Genomic DNA, 19,301 nt, shown 5'->3' on the forward strand with positions numbered 1-19,301 from the left:
AAGAAGACCAACAAGGTGTATAATGCTTTGTTGTGGTTGAGGTGTGCGTGTGTATCGCAGCAGTGGTTAAGGCAATCAGTTAAAGGAAGATAAAGTACATTATTATTGTGGGTGAACGTATCATCCGACATACACACACGACGGGAAGAAGTCAGGGTGCTGCTGCACTTTCTTGGGCTTTTCTTTGCAAGAAGTAGCAGAAGCCATCCGATGAGGTGAATGAGTATTTGGGTGTTTGTTCACATCATGCTTCAACATTTTGCCTTACCTTACCTATTCCAACCGAGGTAGGTGAAGGCTAGTCGTATTTAGTGGTGTATCAATCCAATGCTGCAAGTGGTTTTAGTAATTTTTACATCCATCCACAAGAAGTAGAAGCTTGCACATTTTGAAACGAAAAATATGCCAGGCAGTAAATACCGCTTATCTATATGGGCACATCTCTTTCGATAGCATCTGCAATTCCTCTGGTATGTATGACATATTTTTAAGCCAAAACTGAGAAGGATCCATGTCTACTAATTCCATGGTGTTACTCAATTCGGTTAAACGGACCTCGGTTAAAAACAGGAAGGATTTCAATTGTTAAAGTTTTATCTGGCCAGTTTCAATGATTAGCTTCATTAAAATTTTATTTTATTCTTAGCCATATTAAGACATTTTTGTCACTGGTTTCAAATATAACTTGTACTAATTGTCTATGTATGCCATAGATAGCATGATGATTGCCAATACAAAGTTGGCCAGTGTACCCTCTTTATTAATCTTAGGTAAGTAATTAATTTGGCCATTGTCAACAGAGTTGCATAGATTGGCAATGATTTTGTAGAATTTTATCTCATTGTGTGTTATAAATATATGGAAGAAAGTCACACAACGAGTTGAGCAAAAGCGAAAAGATCTACTTTAAAGTAAACCTTACGGTTGTTAATTTCCGATATTAATACTCACCTTGCTTTCCTAATTTTCAGATACTAAATAACACAAAGATACTTTTGATACTCATAAAAGTTGCTTATCAAGTTTGCCAAGAAAGTCACAAAATGACGCGTTGTGACTGACTTTGGACACTCTTGGTTTAATAAGCCGTGCTGCAAATGTTTAAGTGGGCCAATTTCGACTATGATAATTTGCTACAAAGCGTGCTATCCGACTTATGTGCGAGGATGGTGTGATAGCAAAATAGATTCGTCGATTGATAATTTCACTTGAGATGTCTACCGTGTGACTGGTACTTGCTGTAGATTGATTAAATAGTGAGATATATGCGAGCTTAATTGTCCCACAATTCAAAATACAATGCGGCTCGATTCTGTAAAAGCCGTGGTGAACAAGCAAGTAATGACATGAATTAGCTCAAATCTTTGGTATCTAGAATCAAATCTAGTCTACAAATTCCAAGCCCCAATGGGACGATAATATTTTCGCTGTGCCATTTACAACAGACAGCGCTTAATAGAGTCCATGCCCCAATGAGGAGTTCACTTGTTTTTCATTGCGGCATGCAAGCAGCTTAAGTCTAGTAAATTATCAGATTTAAGGTAAAATAATATTTTTTGATTTAGGCATTAAAATTGAGTGACTAAAGTCAATGAATGGATTTTCATTTTCCTTTGACTTTAAAAAATAAACTTTACAAATAATGATTATCAAAATATTTATGTACAAATCAGAAATTTTCTATTCATTTGCTATCGCAGCAAGACAGTATGCATATGTAAGTATTACCTGCGTATAATTGTTCACACAAATCAATAGTTAAGGTGTAATCCGGATAAAAATGTCATCGTTAATTTGAGTAAATTGATACTTTACGAAAATGTGAATATGGCAATAATTTGTGTGTAATAAATATATTCTAATATTTTTACATTTACTTTATTTGCCTAGTGTTGTAAGAAATATTGTAGGAATTATTTGGATTCATGTTCATGATTCGACCTTCATGTCGGATGATAAGATTCAACATCGTAAATAAATAAGCAACAGATTATCACACTCAAATGTGAGAGAACACACATTTTTCATACTAAACCTGAAACCGACTGGCAAGTTCATAATTGGGCTTGTACATGCATACATAGTTGTCGAATGTATGTAATAATTTTAAGAATTTCTACCCTCGACAAAAACATTTTCAACGTGCATTTGTTGCAGATTAATTATTGTTTTATTGCAGTGAAAATTCTTCGAATGTCAATAAGATTCGTAATACATTTTATACCCTACTCAAAACTCGTTGCTGGTGTCAGAGCTGGTTGAACCAGAGTTGGTATGAATCTCAAACGAATAAATGTGCAAAGAAACTTACATATTATTTTTCATCGACTGACTTTTATTGTCATTACGTACGTCAAGTAAGGACTTTGTCGAATCTTTATTTGGGATCGTTACCCTACAAAATTAACTGAAGGTAAAGCTTTCAATATATAACTTTAAGGTCAATAGTACCATTCAAGGCACAAATTGTAAGATTAATTAGAATGCAGTTTTTAATATTTTTTTACAACTAAAGAAATACTTCTTGTTGCGAATACAATGCAGAGTTAGCAGTAATTGTACAACTTTTACGAAACAAACATAGTCTTATTGCATGGCGTGTATAGAAAAATAAAGATGTACACATCAATCATTTACTGCACTAACACTTCGTCAGTTAAATGCTTCGCATTATTTATATATCGACAAAACGACGGTACTACAAAGTAATGAGACAATTCACACTGAGCACAGGCTAACTAATCGTAAGTAGAGTTTGTATTAATCACACACAAGTGTAAAATAAGCATACGTACATTGTGTTGTTTTATGCACATGCAACATCTATTTGTGCAAATAGTTTGACTCCTATTGTCTTTCTGTGTTCCTTGGTGATTTAGATAAATGAGTCGAGACATTCGTAGCGTGCTTTTCATTGTCTGGTTGCTAATAATCCTTCCTCGTTGTCGGTAAACTAATCAATTTTGGCTGCTTGTCAATCACTGACTTTGAAATTCGTTTTTCTTGATATCCTCAAAATTGTGTTATCCACGCATATTTTCCCGCATAATTTTTGCAAATTTTAAAGGAAATTTATGCCAAACTCTCGCAGATACTTACATATCTTTGGCAAGTTAATATATACATATAAGTAAGTAAAGTTTGAGTAGAAAATCAAATTCCATGCTTAATAATCTTTTGCCATGACGTAGCGCTTTCCTCGAATTTGCTGCGTTTTATGGGCATGGAGTTCCAAATAGTGGAATACAATGCAGGTAATAGTTAATATCTGGCTAGCAATTTTTTAAATGTGTCCTAAATATCCTGATGGGTATATCCGCCGTGATATGTAGTCATAATCGATTCCTTTACTTATTGAAGAGTAAATAATGCTTGTATAAAATGATAAAAACTGAATTGTGCTCATTTTATGATTTCATTAACTGATTTTCTGGCCTAATTTTTTTTGGGTAATCACTGACTAAATTAAACTTCATGAGTATGTTCTGGGTCATCACGAATTTTCTCGGAATATTTCATCTCAAAAAAGGGTAATTATAAGATAGAAAGTACCTGAAAACACTTGAGACTGATAGGACTTGTTAGTATTTATGTATCCTCATGCTCATTGTTCTTTACATGTTTTTTGTTGCATTATGGGTATTTGTATTAGAGAGTTAATTTTGCATAGAATATGCGAATAAGTAAACTATTGGAAAGTGCAAAAAAGTTTGGACAAGTAGGAACTTTCATGTATTAAAATACTTTCTACTCGGAGATTAATTAATCCGTGGTTTTCTTGCCTGTGGACATTATTTTCTGTCTCAATAAAATTATTTCACAAAAATTATAAACAGGTGTAACAGAATCCGTGAGTAAAAACACTGTTACTTCACTTTCAGCATTATCAAAATAAATTCATCTTAATCCGTTTGTTGTGTAAAATGAGACATTATTAATCACTTGATCCTGGAGTTAATCAACCATTACGGTGTGTCAAATTATGCCATTCCGCATGACCGACTGGGCTTATTGTCTACCTTGGTACATCCGTCAAGTTTCAGTTACGTGCCATTTTATGTCTAGATTTTGTGAATAAAAATGTCTTTTGTCGACATACTCTAATTTACCAAATCGGAGGATTTACCATACATAGGCATCAGAAGGATGTATGTACATGTGTTAATCAAATGATTTGCAGTCAAATGATGAAGCTACCCTGAAGTCATTGAATATCAGTACTGAGAACTTTTAAAAATCAACATGTAATATCCGGTTTTTTAAATGACGTAAATCACCAGATATTGCATTAAATAGACCAAACATAAAAAAGTACACATCCTCCCAGATAATCAGGATATTGTTGACAATCACATCAAGTTACAATTCAGTGCCGAGTAAGTCCAAGGTTGGCGAAATGCATTTTCCATTTAAAAACTCATCAAAAGATAAGAGTCCAACGACGACGGTAGATAAATGAAATGGCAGCAAAAGGGTGAAGATATAATGGCTTTCTGCAATAGACCGGTGGTTGTTTGGTGAGCAATACAGCAAGAAAATGCTTCCTTTCGTATCCGATACAAAACATGAACTTAATTCATGCCAATTTAACACCCACGTGAATTAAACGTCTGTTGAATTGGTGGGAGAAGAAGCGACAGTTTATAGTTTGGTTGAGAGATTATTATTGTGTCATAATACGGGAGCAGTAGTAAAAGTATCATCGCATCTTATCATCACGTACAACCTTCCACAGAGGATGGTGATTAACGGGATGCTTGCAATTTATCAAAAACGAACTCAGAGCAAATCTCATCTGAAAAAAATTTCAAACATACGTCACATACTAACAAGTTATTTGTCACGCTTAACAATTTCCAAAAGTAAAGTAAGTCAAAGAACATCACCACCAACAAATGCATCAAACAACGACCACATTTCTCGTTCAAATATGAAATACTCATAATTATGAACATCATCAATCCTCACCTCATTTTCCCATATTCCCTTAAAAGCGTATTGGCTTCGTATTGATCATCACGCATCATCTACGGATTCCTTTGTAAACGAACTGTCGACACAATGCGAATGGAAATTGGATGCAACGTTTCAATTCCGCGACGAGGAGAACAAAGGCATTCAGATAAAAAAGGAGATGACATGACACACATAGAAAATAATGATGTGATCATAATATCTCACCAAATCTTCAAATTCGATGAGTTTTGAAAACTTTTTGTTGTTCCGAATGGTTGGATATATATATTTTAGACTCGAAGGGGATGTACAATATATCGCCATAAGCCAGGGCACCGTACTTGCTTACACAAGTGTACATAAATATGTATGCATGTACTTCTGTGCATGCAGGAACGGTGGTGTGGTGTGGTTCCGCTGATACCGCTGGGCGAAAATAATACAGCGTGATGACGGTGCCACAGGGCCATATCGGAGATACTGCAAATCGTCTCATGATCCAAATCAGCCGTAAATAAATGATTCTACATGGTATCGCTTCAAATCATAATTAAACTAAATTACGGAGGACGTGGTATATAAATATCAATATTTCTAATTTATTAGTGTCGCGATAAAACGCTTGAAATATATTGCCAGCAATATGCCTGCCTAATCAGATATCCACGAAGTTAATTAATATTTGTTCCGGTCAAGTATTCCTGGCTGAAAATTATTAAACTTAATCAGCATCCTCACTTGCGGAATTTCATCGTGCACGGATCAAAATTTACAACCACCTCTCAAGGACATTGGCGAATCACACATCAACTTTTTAAACCATAAGGAATAATAAATCACAGCAATCATTAGCATTCAATCGAACTGCGGCCATTATAATTATATCACATATTGGTTGGTAGAATGATTGCCGTAATTTTCTACCCGACCCAAATTCTTGGGTGGGTAAAACATGGGACGACCGACCTGTTGTTCTTGTGTCGTGAGTTCCACTATTCACAACGAACATTCAAACAATCGCAAACTACTTTGAAGACAAATGTCAAATTCATCAACACCTTGTTTACAAGTTCTGCCATATAGACGAGTTTTTTAATGAAATTGCAAACAATAAAGCTCGGCATTCTTGATCCTGACAATAACATGCATTTTACGGCAGCATCACTGGTACAGAGGTGTTGCAAGCATTTGCCGAAAACTGAAAATTGGAAAAATTACCGCCTTGTTTTAGTAATAACCCCTGTTTTGAATGCCTAACAATAAAATCAACTTTATTGATGGCGTATTGCTAAAATATAGGATAGGAACAGTTTCATATATGATTTTTCTGATTATTTATCATTACGGAGGAGAAGGGAGGAGAATCACCTAAGTGTGAAAAACTTTATTTATACTTTAAAAGGAGTCTTATTAATGAAACCTATCCTACATTATTTAATAACTAAAAATGACCATTTCCGGCGTACGTATTGAGAAAGGCCCGATAAAGTTATAACGGGAACATTAATACATAAGTAAATTAGCGTCCCATTTAACTGCTATTAATAAAACGCATCCATATCTGTTTGCATATTTAATTACACCTCCTGAAATCTGAAAGCTCCTGAAAGGAGAAAGTTAATTGATTTTTTTGCAGACAATTAATGCTAAGGTGTCCTGCAAAAGATAAGTTGAAAGATACAATAATATCAAAATAATTTTGTCAAAGTCTGATTGACATTCACTCGGAGTCAGTTGGTGCGCAGTGTTATTAGGAAGAAGAGAAAAGGTGAAAGGAATCAGTGTCATCCGGCCAAGTTTCGAAATCAAAATCAATCTTTATCGCACGCTGATCAGATATCTCTCTATCTGCACCGGTCACCAATCAAGAAGAAAAACTAGTAGCAGAGGATTTACGACGAACATTTTCGCCTTGGCTGCAACTACTCAATAACAATTTCTTTGCGCACCTACATATTTACCTGCAGCAGATTGACAGATGCAGGATGCAATTTTGATTTACCATCAATTCCATTTAGTTAATGAGCAAATTGCTGCTGGTTGGAAAGGCCAATTTCTGTTTTATTGGGGTTGGGCGACATTAGTGTCGGCGTTTTATATTATTTGGGTGATATTAAATCATATTGGAAATCAGCCAGAAATGAGTCTTTAAATTTGCCGAAACCCCTTCAGTTTTGATGTGGAGTACAGATAAAAAATTTACAAACTAAAAAATAAGAACAAATTCCTATACTTATTTTTAAAATAACGTTGACACATTTGCTAATTTTTAGTGAAGGTTTAAACAAATGTGCAGAAAATGTGATTACTACGACCTACCTCATAAGATCGCTCAAAAACTCGGACTGCGTAACTCTTCCAGAAAAATATCTAAAACAAAAATCACGGATGTTCTACTTTCTAAGTGGTTTCAGTTTATGACGACCATTGAAAATTTTATTACGATTTTATTACGATTAATTTATTATTAAGCGAGCTACGACATTAATTTTGTCATGATTTTATGCATAAGTCTGAACTCCCTTCATTAAAAAAATTATCGATTGTCACATTTATGTCTCAATAAATTCAAAGACTTAAAATCAAATTAAGTAGGTTTGATTTCAAAATGACTTTAGCTGGAGATCACAATATATGTATATGCGGATTCATTTTCACAAAATATATATGAAGCTGATCAACACTTGAACACTTTGCATACGTTAAAGCGTCACTTTAAAAAAATCTAAATTTTGAGTTTACATAACAGTAAAAAGGAACAGCATGTTGCCATCATTATGAAAATGAGCTCAGCTGTAAATTAAAATGCATATCCTACAGGTTATCAAATTATCGCTTCAACTAGTATTCTGTAGGTTACTTTTGCATATTATTACATGCGATGTGCAAGGTCGAGGTCGTGGCTGATACCGTCACAAAATTTTACACACTGCCAACCGACACGATCCAACATTTTGGTAAGAAGCCTGCCTGCCAGCCAACAACCGGCACTTATGCATGTTCAACGTCTTTATTAAGATTGTTTGCGCTAATATTTCCATCTTATTGTATTTTTCATCTGCTGATTAATTCTGAAGGGGCTAAGCACATCGGAACGCCCATATTTTGACTGATTAAATTTGAAGTTTTTTTACAAATCAATATTCTTTATGTGAATTTGTTGTTGAAATATATGTAGGTAGCAAAATGGGTGGTTAAGATTAAGAAGATGTGCTATACGAAACGGAACAAGTGATTGAAGGAAGAAAAAGATTGCAAACATGTTATACAATTTCCTATGCGCTGTATGTACATAAATACATTGACGCCATAGCGCACTTTCCTATAGGCTGAATTTTATGCATGTATGTACATATGTATAAACCGGCTTGAAGTGAAGGCTGCAGTATGTATAATGCGATTTCACGCCAACTCCATCACACATAATTTAAAATTTTTAATATTCGTAATAATACGTCAAGTTTTTCGAAATTCACGAAGATTGACTTTATGCATATTGACGTAACCTGAATGTACCTTACAACTTACAAATGCTAATTGACATAAAAAAAGTTCAATAGTAGAACATGTATTTAATATTGCATGAAATACTGGATATGAAATACAATGGTGTTATGAATTTCGTCAGACTGATCCTGAGTTTCATCTCATGTGATAAATTTATGCATGTATGTATGTGAGTAGGCTTGGATTGAGTGCACCCAATGCCAACTTGGGCAGTTGGTATTTGGTATTATACAGAAAGTACTAATTAGTTATTGTAAGGTAGTTGAATTTTCTGATCAATTATGAATATTAAGAGTTGTAAACCTACCCATATGCAATCATAAACTAGCCCGAAAATTTCAATCTCGGTGGCTTGTAAAAATTAATGATATACATACTAATGAACTCGCACAATTTTATGTATGAGTGTGCATTTAGTAATTAATGAGTACAAAACAGCATTTAGTTTTAACTTGTGTAAATACTATGTATTAATTTTCATTAGCTTCGTGTTGGTAAGAGAGAAAAAATGTAGACCCATCAAATTACTGATGTGAGGCATTTACAATTCCTGAAACTGGGGCCAAAAAATTCGTAGCAAAACAACAAACATTCAATGACCTTTGTTTTTTTATTGAAACTTTTGTTTATCTTATTTTTATTAATTGGATAACATTTAGGTCAACCACGGGATCGCACATGTCGGTACACAATTCAATTCATATTCCTGTATTACTATTTAAATATTAAATTGCATTGGCGAGTGATATAATCTAAAATAGGTATTTCTCATTTGAAATAATAATTATGCGTTAAGAGGAACAATGTACCGATTCCGCCAATCAATTCATAATACTGTAGTAATTAAATAACATAATGATGACCTAGTCATTTAGTTAATATACGAAATGTTGCGTGCTTTCCAAAATTTTAATCGCTCAAAAAATGGTTCTTGACCCATTCGGGGTTCAATATCAAGGTGATATCGCGAAAGTGTGTGATTTCCGGAAGCCACATTGCGTATTGGATTCCACGGAGGGATATGAAGAATTTTTGTATTTGGCACACTATAAATGCAAGATAAAATTAGTACAAGTTCATATATGCATATTTTTAAAGGCGCATTTTTTCATGTACCCAGTCTCTGCAAATGTCACCCACAAACTGATTAATGCCTTTGAAAAGACATAATCTTCGTCTTCGGGAACAATTTCCCGTCTTATGAAAGGAGTGTTAAAGAACAAAACCATTTCGTCCGAGTGTCCAATTCCCACATAGTTTGGCTCTTTTATGCGCAGAACGTATTCGAGGAACCAACTGCTAAGGGTCCCAATCGCAAAATCGTATCGATCTGGAAGCCGGAACGGAAGTTGGCTTTTTACAAAGAGCAACTTGGCCATGGCATATCTCCCGCTATACGTGTAGTAATAAGGGTACACATTCGCCACTCGAGAGTGCAATACCGCCGCGTCATGGTTATCCAAGAAAAATGCTCGGTCAGAAATCATATTCGCTGTATTGAAGGAGTGTGATTTCAAGAAACTGTGCATGAGCCCATTGAGGTCTCAATTACATTAAACAAATCACGTACCTGACATTTTGATGGTTTGCAGGTTAATTTCAGAGTTGTTCAGATAAAACTGCTTAATATCTTTGAGTAACGTTGGGTTAACTTCTGAGGGGTGAAGGTTCAAAAATTTGGCAGCCATTTGATCCCATCCTGAATTGACCAGCCGGTTCATTGTCGCATTTCTAATTATTGCTGAAAATTATACACATAAGCATTACGCGAATTGAAAAAAATTAAGCCAGGTATAATATATGGAAATAGGTAAGTGTGCTGTAATACGTATGAGGTAAACCAATCCTTCTTCTGAATTGACTCCCGTCATCCTACCCGTTGAAATGCAAAAATAACTCAGAATACGATTTATGTATTTTTCATGGTCATAATGTCAAATCGAACCATGGAACTGAGGAAGGAATTTTCCCTGCCTTTAGCAAATGAATAGGCTCGGCCGGAAGGAACGCATTTTTTATGGCACTTTCTACCGTTGGTCCGTACACTGATCTCTTGTTGTTGGCAAGATTATTCTAAATATAAATCATCAGTGTTAGTGATAAAGACATTATCAGTCCTGCGGATAATTTTTGTAGGTTGTGACACATACGATGTATCCAAAATGAACTCTTGTAATTCTATTAGCATCCAGAGATTTTAGGCAAGCGACCATCATTGTTATATTGTCAGTGGGACAGTCAAGATCATTTGCAAATTCCATGGCTTGTAAATGGGGATTTTCGATTAATGCCCACGGTGATATCGCCGTACCAGACATGCTGATGGCCCTGTGAAACAGACCTGTGTTGGATAAAAAGAAACATAATAAATAGAAATTACCTAATTGGGGAGATGACTTAATTTAGTTGGATAAAACCTTTGGAGAGTGGAGAAAGCATATGGCAATGAACTGCAGCCGCACCCGCTGACTCGCCCATGAGGGTCACCCTTCCAGGATCTCCCCCGAATTGGGCTATATTTTCTGACACCCATCTCAGAGCCATTGTTTGATCCTACAGAAATTATGTTAAGAAACTATGTAGATTGTAGGCAAAAGCAATTTAACTAAAGCAAATCGTAAATGCAAACCTTCAATCCCATGTTCCCAGCTATCACACCATCTCCAGTATTAAGGAAACCTTACGTAAATAATTAACAGTACGTATGTAAATGTGTACAACAGTTGGATTTTAGACTTTAAAGGAAAATTTCTTTAAAATAAAATGTATAGATAATTTACCGAACGATGCAAGACGATAGTTTAATGTGACTGGAACAAAAATATATAAATAAAAATAGGCAAATGCTTCTTCACTTTCTCTTCCTCCTTCATTTCGTATCGACTTTCTCTTTAACTAATGTATGTACAATCGAAACATAACTCTTCTTTTCTACAGTAGTAGAGCTCGGCTATAAGCTTTTACATTGTTGGGAAACACATTTTAAATTAAGGAGAAAGTTGATAACGAGAGTAATCTGGTTAGGAGGAGCGGAGGAAAATTGTGGCATAGAAAAATGAGAAATATCTCTCCGCATACCAAGTACTACATCTTCATCCATGAAATATTTTGGTCGGTAAATATTTGAACCACCGCTCATGAAAATACCTGTAAGGTTACATACATAGATTCGGTGGTCTTATGTTCAGCATATTGCGTAATTTGTGGGATAAACCCACCTCCATGGATGAAAACAATCACAGGATCCAATTGTCTTTTGTGAAGCTGAGATCTTCCTTTTCTGCTAGAAATCTGTCATGTCAAGTAAAAAATAATAATAAGCTATCATCCTATGAAAAATAGAAACAAAAAATAGAAAAATAGATTACCCTGTGGGTGAAAACGTTTAGGAATAAACAATCCTCATTTCCAGAAATTGTCATGCGAGTAATGATGTTCATTTGAAGACATTCAGCTCCATACCGCGTGGCGTCTCGGACTTTACTCCACGATTGAGGGGGCTCTGGAGGCTTAAATTTCATGAACAGATAATGTATAAATACAGATCTACATTCAAAACAGTAAAACATAAATAAGTGCAATATACCTCAAATCGTAGGTTGTGGACGGGCGGAGCTGCGTAATAATACAAGACTTATTCAACAATTTTAGCCTTTATCTAGGAAATAATATTGTAATCTAAGAACTTCAGCCGAAAATTTGAACTTATTTCATCAAACGAGGTCGAAAATCTCAAAAAAGATATCAAAAAACAGTGGCGAAGCACTAGTCGGGAGCGTCCGACAAAAGCTTCTCCGGATTGAACGGAAAGGGGTGTAGGAACCATTGAGAGCAAAAAATAATTAGTTTCAATCCTTGTCTTTCGTTGTCCAAAATATCGCTTAAATAGATACAGTACTTTATTAAGTAGCGCAAGCTACTTTATGCGATGACTAAGTTAGTCTTGTACCTGCATATGGGATACCTGTGCAAAAATTATGTAAGATAAAATATACTGAAACGTTATTCGGGTTGTGGACAAAATGCATTTTTACTCCATATTTACCTCTGAAACTAAAGTATCTTCTTCCATTTCTGGAAACTTCTTTTAATCCTTTAAGTGAGCCATACGTTGTTTCACTTAATATTGTACTCCTGTCCAAGATTAAACCGCTTCTCAAAGGACCACGAAACACTGGAGGAACAACGTCGTTTACGGAATTGTAGAAATATGCCAACGAACTTATCAACAGAGCCAACGGTGGGACTTGCTGCTGCATTTTTATTTCATCACAAGGAAATATATTCTACAAGGGAACGATGAAACGGTCCTAGTTCAGCCTAAGTAAATATTTAGTTATAGTCCGACCGAACTATGTATTCACTTTCTTGAAACTAATGAGCACGGTGTAATATTTAACTGGTGTGAAATCACATCACTAACCAGTCGTGAATTAAGGAAAATTGATGAATTATTAGTAACCACCTTTGACGTAACATAGCCAGGCTTTATATAACAATGGGAATCCATTATTTTGGGTTCTCATACGTACTTGTTAGAAGAACTCTGACAGTCGATTGAAGGTTTATCAATAGTTTATGCATAATAATGAATCAGAAGGCCTTTGAAAATATTTTCCGAAATCAGTGCACCATAAATAAATAAAGTGTGATAGCTTGTGAGCCACATGCACTCCATATCCTCACATAATTTCGCGTCCTACCATGCTTAACCTTAATTCAAGGTTATGAAGACATGCATACTACCTCTTGGGAATCTACACATTCTTTTTGCACTATATTGTACGAGGTAGTTAATTATACACCTACAGACAGTGCTCAATTTCATTAGCTTCCAGGTACAATGCCACGACGGCGACGACGATGATGGGATGTATAAAAAACAAAACCTGTTGGCAAAAGAGTGCATTCCTGATTCAAGCTAATCCGTATACATGCAATTATAGTGTCCTATTGAGTAAATCTCCCATTCCATGTGCTCGAGAAAACAAAAAAGAAAATCAGAAACTGACATAAAAAATATAATTAGAAAGTACGTCATAGTTTAAGTTCAAGATTAATTTGAGTGAATAACATTAAGTTGCATTTTTGTGGCTACATATCAAACTTTATTGCTCACAATATCAGAGTTCGCATTATAAAGACAGACTAATCCTAAGACGCAAAGTTTAAAATATCTAAAACTAGTAGTTGAGATCATCTGATACAATAAAACAATTCCCCATAATATATATATTTCTGCTCATATGCAAATTGAAGGGTTTGTTGTGTTATGATATTGAGTAATGCACTGGAATCCGGGTAAGGAACTGAGAAATTTAAGACGCTCGGACCACGGAGCTTGAATCAGCCCAGGAGACTTTGCGCTGTCTAATTTCATGTACTTCAACGGTTGCCCACTTATGACTGGAGTCCATTGGTGTTCCCCGTTGAAGGCTGGGGGTTTCCTAGAATTCAACAAAGAAAAAAATCATTATTATAACAGTGAAAATGATTTTAAAATATTTAATGTGAATTTTATACCCATGCTTTGCAAAATATGCCCAACTCCTAATCAATTCTCTTGAAAACTGATATTCTTCATGGCCAGGGTCGATCCTGCTGAGTACGGGGTGCATTTTGAAAAATAATGCCAATTCGTCCGCATGAGACACTCCCCAATGTTTCTCTTGTATTCCAAAGACGTGTTTTTTTAGCATTTGAAGTCCAGTTGCCATTAGTCCATCCAAGGCCATTGGTAGCTTCATTGTTATTCTGAAGTAGCCTTGAGCAACTCCAAACTCTCCGTGGTGGTTGTAAAGGTAGAGGTAGAGGGGCAAGGACTTTGCGAATTCTAAGGCCGTTTCTTCCATCGGCTTAAAAAAGCTAGTGTCTGAGAATAAGTCGACGATTTCATATAAACTGGCCATCCCTACAGTTTTATTTCCCAAATAGTAGTCCCAAATTTGGGATGCGACTTCATGTCTAGTCTCATTGTGGAGATCTTCAAAATCCATAAGAACTGGGGAGTGTTTGTGCCATTCGCTATTTTTAAATATTTAATTTTTAAATATGTATTATGAAATATATTCTACTCAATACGAATTATACACGAAAATAAAATACTCACTCATTCAAGGAATCCGTGATTGTCTGGTTCCTTACAAAGTCTAGAATAATAACAATGCACATATTTAAAAGCAATAGTTAATATGCACAATAGCATCAATACATATATAAATAATTTCTTACATCCTGCATAAATTAAGCCCTCGTGCGAATTAGCCCCGTTAATCATGGGCACCTTTGAAATGATTTCTCCTCGTCTCAAAAGCTCTCTAGGATGCTCGGATAGAAATGTCTCCGTGTCATTATCATTCGGCGATCCGCTTTCAATTGTTGGTGCAAAGACATCCAGCCTGGGATGCAGAACGTCGTGGTTTCCTCGAAATAATTCAGCAATACGATACGAGCTAACCTTTTGTAAGCATTCGACCATTTCATGAGTAGACTGGGTTGGACAACCCAACTTTTTGGCAAATATTTCAGACTGTTCTTTCGGCTTCCGTATGAAACTCCAATGGGCAAGTGCAAAACCACTGTTAGAGATGGCCCTCGTGAATAATCCTGTGGGATAGAACAGAACAAATGCAGATGCAATGTAGCCTGCATGCATTATTTGTATACAAACAAATCTATTACACACCTTTTGACATTGGTGATAAGGTGTGCAGATGCGTTGATGCACCACCAGCAGATTCTAAAATAAATAAATGAATAAATAAAGTAAATGCAATTAGATGCAGTAAAATTGTGCCATCCAAATGGAGCAAGTGTTGCCTTACCTCCCCATATCGTAACCAGACCAGGATCTCCCCCAAAAGATGCGATATTTCTTTTAACCCAACGCATTGCCATCACTTGGTCCTTTAAAAGCGTTAAGAATGAGTCCAGCATATTTACATTTAACTTTAAAGTGATAAGTTTTAATTACAAACCTTCAACCCCATGTTACCTCGAACCACGCCGTCACCAGTGTTAAGGAAACCTGTGTTCATTGCAATAGTTACATACAGAAATTTTGTCATCGAGTAATTTTTCTATTACCGAAAGCTTGTAGTCGATAATTTATTGTGACTATTACAACAGCTTCATCCATAAAATGGGTTCCCCGAAAATCCATTGCACCTACAAATATTTAATTACATAGTAGGTTGTGGGTAGTAAAATTGTTGTAAAATTGAGCAATTGTATTAACCTAACATGCCGATTAAAATTTATTTTGATTTATTTAACATTAAAATTAAAAAAATTTCTCACGTCCAAAGTGAAACATCCCACCTGCATACATATAAACACACGTAGTTAGGTTATAGCAAAGTTGTAAAATTGAGCAATTGAATTAACTCACCGTGGATGAAAATAAGCTGTAAATAAGATTATACATTTATGAACAACTTTGCAAATTAATCTACGTGTTTAGTTGTTGACATGTATTATTCAGTTTTTCACTTACCACAGGAAGCAATTTTCCATCTGTGGAGTTTATCTGAAAATTCGGTATGAAAATATTCAGTGAGAAATTTGTAACTTTGTAAATTAGTCGGTTAATCAGAGCATCCTTTTTTGTAGATGCATAGATTTAATCGCATGCAAGATTTGTTGTTTCTTCTTAACAATTACACGCATTGATAGTTTGGAATTTAAACTTTGAAAGTGTGATAAAAGTCGTTAAGAAAGTAATGTACTAACCTGTGGCGAATATATGTTCAAGGTTAGGCAGTCTTCTTCGCCCATAACCGCTTGTAAAAATAGATCGTACTGTATTAAACAAAATCGGTGTCAATATTGTCAGATTGGCCAATATTAATTGTTGTAATCGTAACTGAATGCTATAAATGATATGAATTAAATTGTTTATACCTGTGTACAGGCAGGACCTGCATATACGTACAAAAAATGAGTTCAACAACGGATTACCTTTTGGAATTATACATATTTAAGTAATAAGTACATACCGTAACCCGTCGCGTCTTTTACACCTTCCCATTTGGGAGCAGGGATTGGTGCCTAAAATTTCCCAAATATTAAAAAAATTACCATAATCATTTCTTACAATTTCGACCCAACTAAAATTAGTTTCACGCCGCGATGATTTTATTATCTCTGATTTTATTCTATTCTTTTCACTCGGTTGCACAAGGCATGAGCACCCATCCATTTTATTCGTTGAAAATATCATTGCCTCTGCAAAAGTAGCTCGGTAAAATAAATATTCTTCTCTAGTATCTATTTTTCAAGTTTTATATCAGTTTTAAAAAGTTAGTATATACTAATTGAGAACCTGCAGACCAAGTTAATGATTATTATGGAATCTGTATACACCAGCCATCCATGATTCCTATTCCTACATATGCAATGCACTTGTTTCAAAGGTATGCAATAAACATGAACCCAGCAGTAGAGTTATGGGCTTGTTGCTTGCTACAAACTATGCAAACCACTTTCACTTATGATTCATTTATAAAATTAAAAGTTTGATCGTGCACCATTGCTTCTAAAGCGCACATGACATTCTATTACAAAATTTTGAAATAAATATCATTTAACGTGCAAACGTAAAGCATGTACATGCTGATTTTTCACCTGAAATCTCAATTTTCCAATCATTGCCTCTGAGTAACGAATTCCTATAATGTAATAAACACATCAGCATATTAGTCCTCATCTATGTAACTCGTTGAATAAATTTATTTAGGTTATGTTATTATACCCAAAAATTCATAATATTCTCGACCCTCTCTGGAATAAGCTGTGAATCCCTTGAGTCGACCATCCTCGATGTCCACAAATACTGGAGGTCCATGCCCATGGAGGAGTCCGTAGTTGTAATACATGAGCGTCATCGCCGCGATCATTGCCTCATTCACTCCGCCATAGTATCGAACTACCGCTGCGGCCAGCAGAATTGGGACGTAAATGTAGGCGGATATCAATAGGAGTGATTGCTTTGTTGATTTACTACTCTTCACATGCGACGATTTATCGGATTTTTGGCTATAATCTTCGATTCTAATTGAGACTTTTTTTCTGCCTTCGAATAAATTAGCTAGATATGTCCATATATATTTCTGCTTTTCACAATATGACGAACCAAAGGTTTCTTTGCTTTGTGGCGTTGCAGCAGACATGATCGGATATCCGCAGTTTAAAAGACACTTTAACTAAAATGAGTAACTATCTTTTATCTTTTATGAAGAAGTCTCTAACTGTTTCACGCCAGATTTACTGTGAGGAACATTTCAAGGAAAATATTTTTACGGTCCCTTTCCGAAGCTGGAAACTGGACCACTGGACACCACTGACTGAAATGAGTTCTGACGCACCAGAGATCTTTAAACACTACGAAGCTAAGCAAAAAAATACTTCCTCACAGACGACTTTACTTGATCTCTGCCACCACATTCATTCGTGGTAGTAGATGCTAGAAAAATACACGAGCAGTGACTACAAGGAAATTTCTCTTTGTGTGATCACTTTTGCAGTTTGGCGACCACCACAACAGTTTGGCTATGCTAGATATGTCCTGTTGCAACTATATACTGACTGCACCAACCGACACCAATGTGCAACAATAGTGTTGCACTGGTCTTCCTTCTTCCAAAAGCGTGGTTGCAGTCATCATCCAACCAAAACGCATGCAAAGACTCTAAGAGAGCTCATGTACATACTTATACTTCAATTGGCTAACATTTTACATCTAAACATTTTGCGAAGCCAACAAGAACACCAATCTTAACCAAATGCGAGATGAGTCGAGAATCCACTGCGCTTTGAAGGAATAATGGTAGCGCTATAAATTTACCTTGCATTGTGACACGCAGGACACAGATATGCTAATGGTAAGTTGTAAATGTAAGACGGCTATACTCTGTGTTTTGCAAATTTAATTAATTTTAAATTTTAAATGCAACCGAAAACCAAATTATCATGCATAAATTCACTGTTTATCTTTTTTGTTTACTGGGTTCAAGGATTATTTATGCATGCATGTAAATTGATCACAGACAAGGAAATAAACTTTGTCCCTTATTGATCATGAAATGTAAAGGTTAAGTTCCTTGAAAAAAACTGGCATTGATATAGTTTGTAGTTTGCGAAATTGACTGGACAACAAATGCACTCTTTACATATTTATCTTTCTAAATGAATTAATGAGAATGAAATCGAAAATATACTGTCTCTGCAATGTCACCGATTCATTGCCATCAGTGGATGCACATAATAAGTACTGTCGTGTATATTACCATGATTTCATGGTCGAGACAAATCTCATGGCATAAATAAGGAATGAAAATAGCATCTGAAATTGAGAAAGTATTTATTAACATTTGTCCCCATAACCTACTTTTGATCAACAGCTTACTGATATTCCCCTCTTCGGCATGCCTATTTTATTACGATAACCAAATCATTAATGTCAGATAAGTAAGTGTTTAGCCGATCCAAGTCGATGATTATTTAAACGACAGCAACGGACAAGTAATTCATCATTGCCAAAGCTGTTTCGAGAATGAAACGAGATTCCCTCTGGATTACTTCTAAATGGCGTGACCTTCGTAACATTGTTTGTATCATTTTTGTATCAGGTTTCGTGTCGATTGTTTCTCCATGTTAGTTCATTAAAGTCAGATACGAATTGTATGATCAGTGTTTCGTTATTGTTGGTAAATTCGCACATGCTATGTAAGCGAGATTGCATTGCATACAATTTCCAAGAGCATACATATATTCATACGCCCAGCAAAATATCTATAATCTGCATATTTAATACATATATTATATACCATACCCTGGTA

At 35.4% G+C, this 19,301-nt stretch overlaps 2 protein-coding genes across 3 annotated transcripts; both read right to left on the reverse strand.

The window, feature by feature from the left end:
- Window positions 1-9,054: 9,054 nt before the first annotated feature.
- LOC110843454 (venom carboxylesterase-6) lies at window positions 9,055-13,168 on the reverse strand. 2 transcript variants are annotated; one of them, XM_022089418.2, is made up of 15 exons: window positions 12,509-13,167; window positions 12,413-12,427; window positions 12,050-12,078; window positions 11,832-11,972; window positions 11,682-11,754; window positions 11,542-11,610; window positions 11,244-11,273; window positions 11,093-11,142; window positions 10,881-11,016; window positions 10,614-10,804; window positions 10,409-10,536; window positions 10,292-10,335; window positions 10,034-10,204; window positions 9,580-9,955; window positions 9,055-9,509 (listed from the first exon to the last, which is right to left on the reverse strand). In XM_022089418.2, exons 1-15 carry the CDS (start codon window positions 12,720-12,722, stop codon window positions 9,335-9,337), a joined length of 1,842 nt encoding a protein of 613 aa, XP_021945110.1. In that variant the 5' UTR covers window positions 12,723-13,167; the 3' UTR covers window positions 9,055-9,334. The 2 variants fall into 2 exon arrangements, with proteins under 2 accessions (XP_021945110.1, XP_035704166.1); XM_035848273.1 differs by lacking the exon at window positions 12,413-12,427 and having other exon boundaries at window positions 12,509-13,168.
- A 375-nt stretch (window positions 13,169-13,543) lies between these two features.
- LOC110844465 (venom carboxylesterase-6) lies at window positions 13,544-18,044 on the reverse strand. The gene is made up of 16 exons (XM_022090674.2): window positions 17,216-18,044; window positions 17,089-17,132; window positions 16,461-16,512; window positions 16,366-16,382; window positions 16,195-16,263; window positions 15,959-15,991; window positions 15,854-15,869; window positions 15,763-15,783; window positions 15,550-15,630; window positions 15,441-15,490; window positions 15,288-15,369; window positions 15,149-15,202; window positions 14,695-15,069; window positions 14,573-14,612; window positions 13,987-14,487; window positions 13,544-13,910 (listed from the first exon to the last, which is right to left on the reverse strand). The coding sequence occupies exons 1-16, from the start codon at window positions 17,631-17,633 to the stop codon at window positions 13,706-13,708; spliced, it is 2,058 nt and encodes a 685-aa protein (XP_021946366.1). The 5' UTR covers window positions 17,634-18,044; the 3' UTR covers window positions 13,544-13,705.
- Window positions 18,045-19,301: the final 1,257 nt, after the last annotated feature.

This window comes from Folsomia candida, unplaced genomic scaffold (genome assembly GCF_002217175.1).
Source record: "Folsomia candida strain VU population unplaced genomic scaffold, ASM221717v1 Fcan01_Sc002, whole genome shotgun sequence".
Lineage (NCBI taxonomy): Eukaryota > Metazoa > Arthropoda > Collembola > Entomobryomorpha > Isotomidae > Folsomia > Folsomia candida.

What these genes read in the sequence shown, in the direction of transcription:
- LOC110843454 (XM_022089418.2), bottom strand. Translation starts at nt 12,722, where the DNA reads ATGCAGCAGCAAGTCCCACCGTTGGCTCTGTTGATAAGTTCGTTGGCA. An exon ending in ATTCCTTCCTCAGTTCCATG is followed by an intron (nt 10,336 to 10,408) that starts GTTCGATTTGAC and finishes TTCAACGGGTAG; the next exon opens with GATGACGGGAGTCAATTCAG. An exon ending in AGGATTGGTTTACCTCATAC is followed by an intron (nt 10,205 to 10,291) that starts GTATTACAGCAC and finishes TATAATTTTCAG; the next exon opens with CAATAATTAGAAATGCGACA.
- LOC110844465 (XM_022090674.2), bottom strand. Translation starts at nt 17,633, where the DNA reads ATGTCTGCTGCAACGCCACAAAGCAAAGAAACCTTTGGTTCGTCATAT. An exon ending in TTATCGACTACAAGCTTTCG is followed by an intron (nt 15,491 to 15,549) that starts GTAATAGAAAAA and finishes CAATGAACACAG; the next exon opens with GTTTCCTTAACACTGGTGAC. An exon ending in GAGGTAACATGGGGTTGAAG is followed by an intron (nt 15,370 to 15,440) that starts GTTTGTAATTAA and finishes ACGCTTTTAAAG; the next exon opens with GACCAAGTGATGGCAATGCG.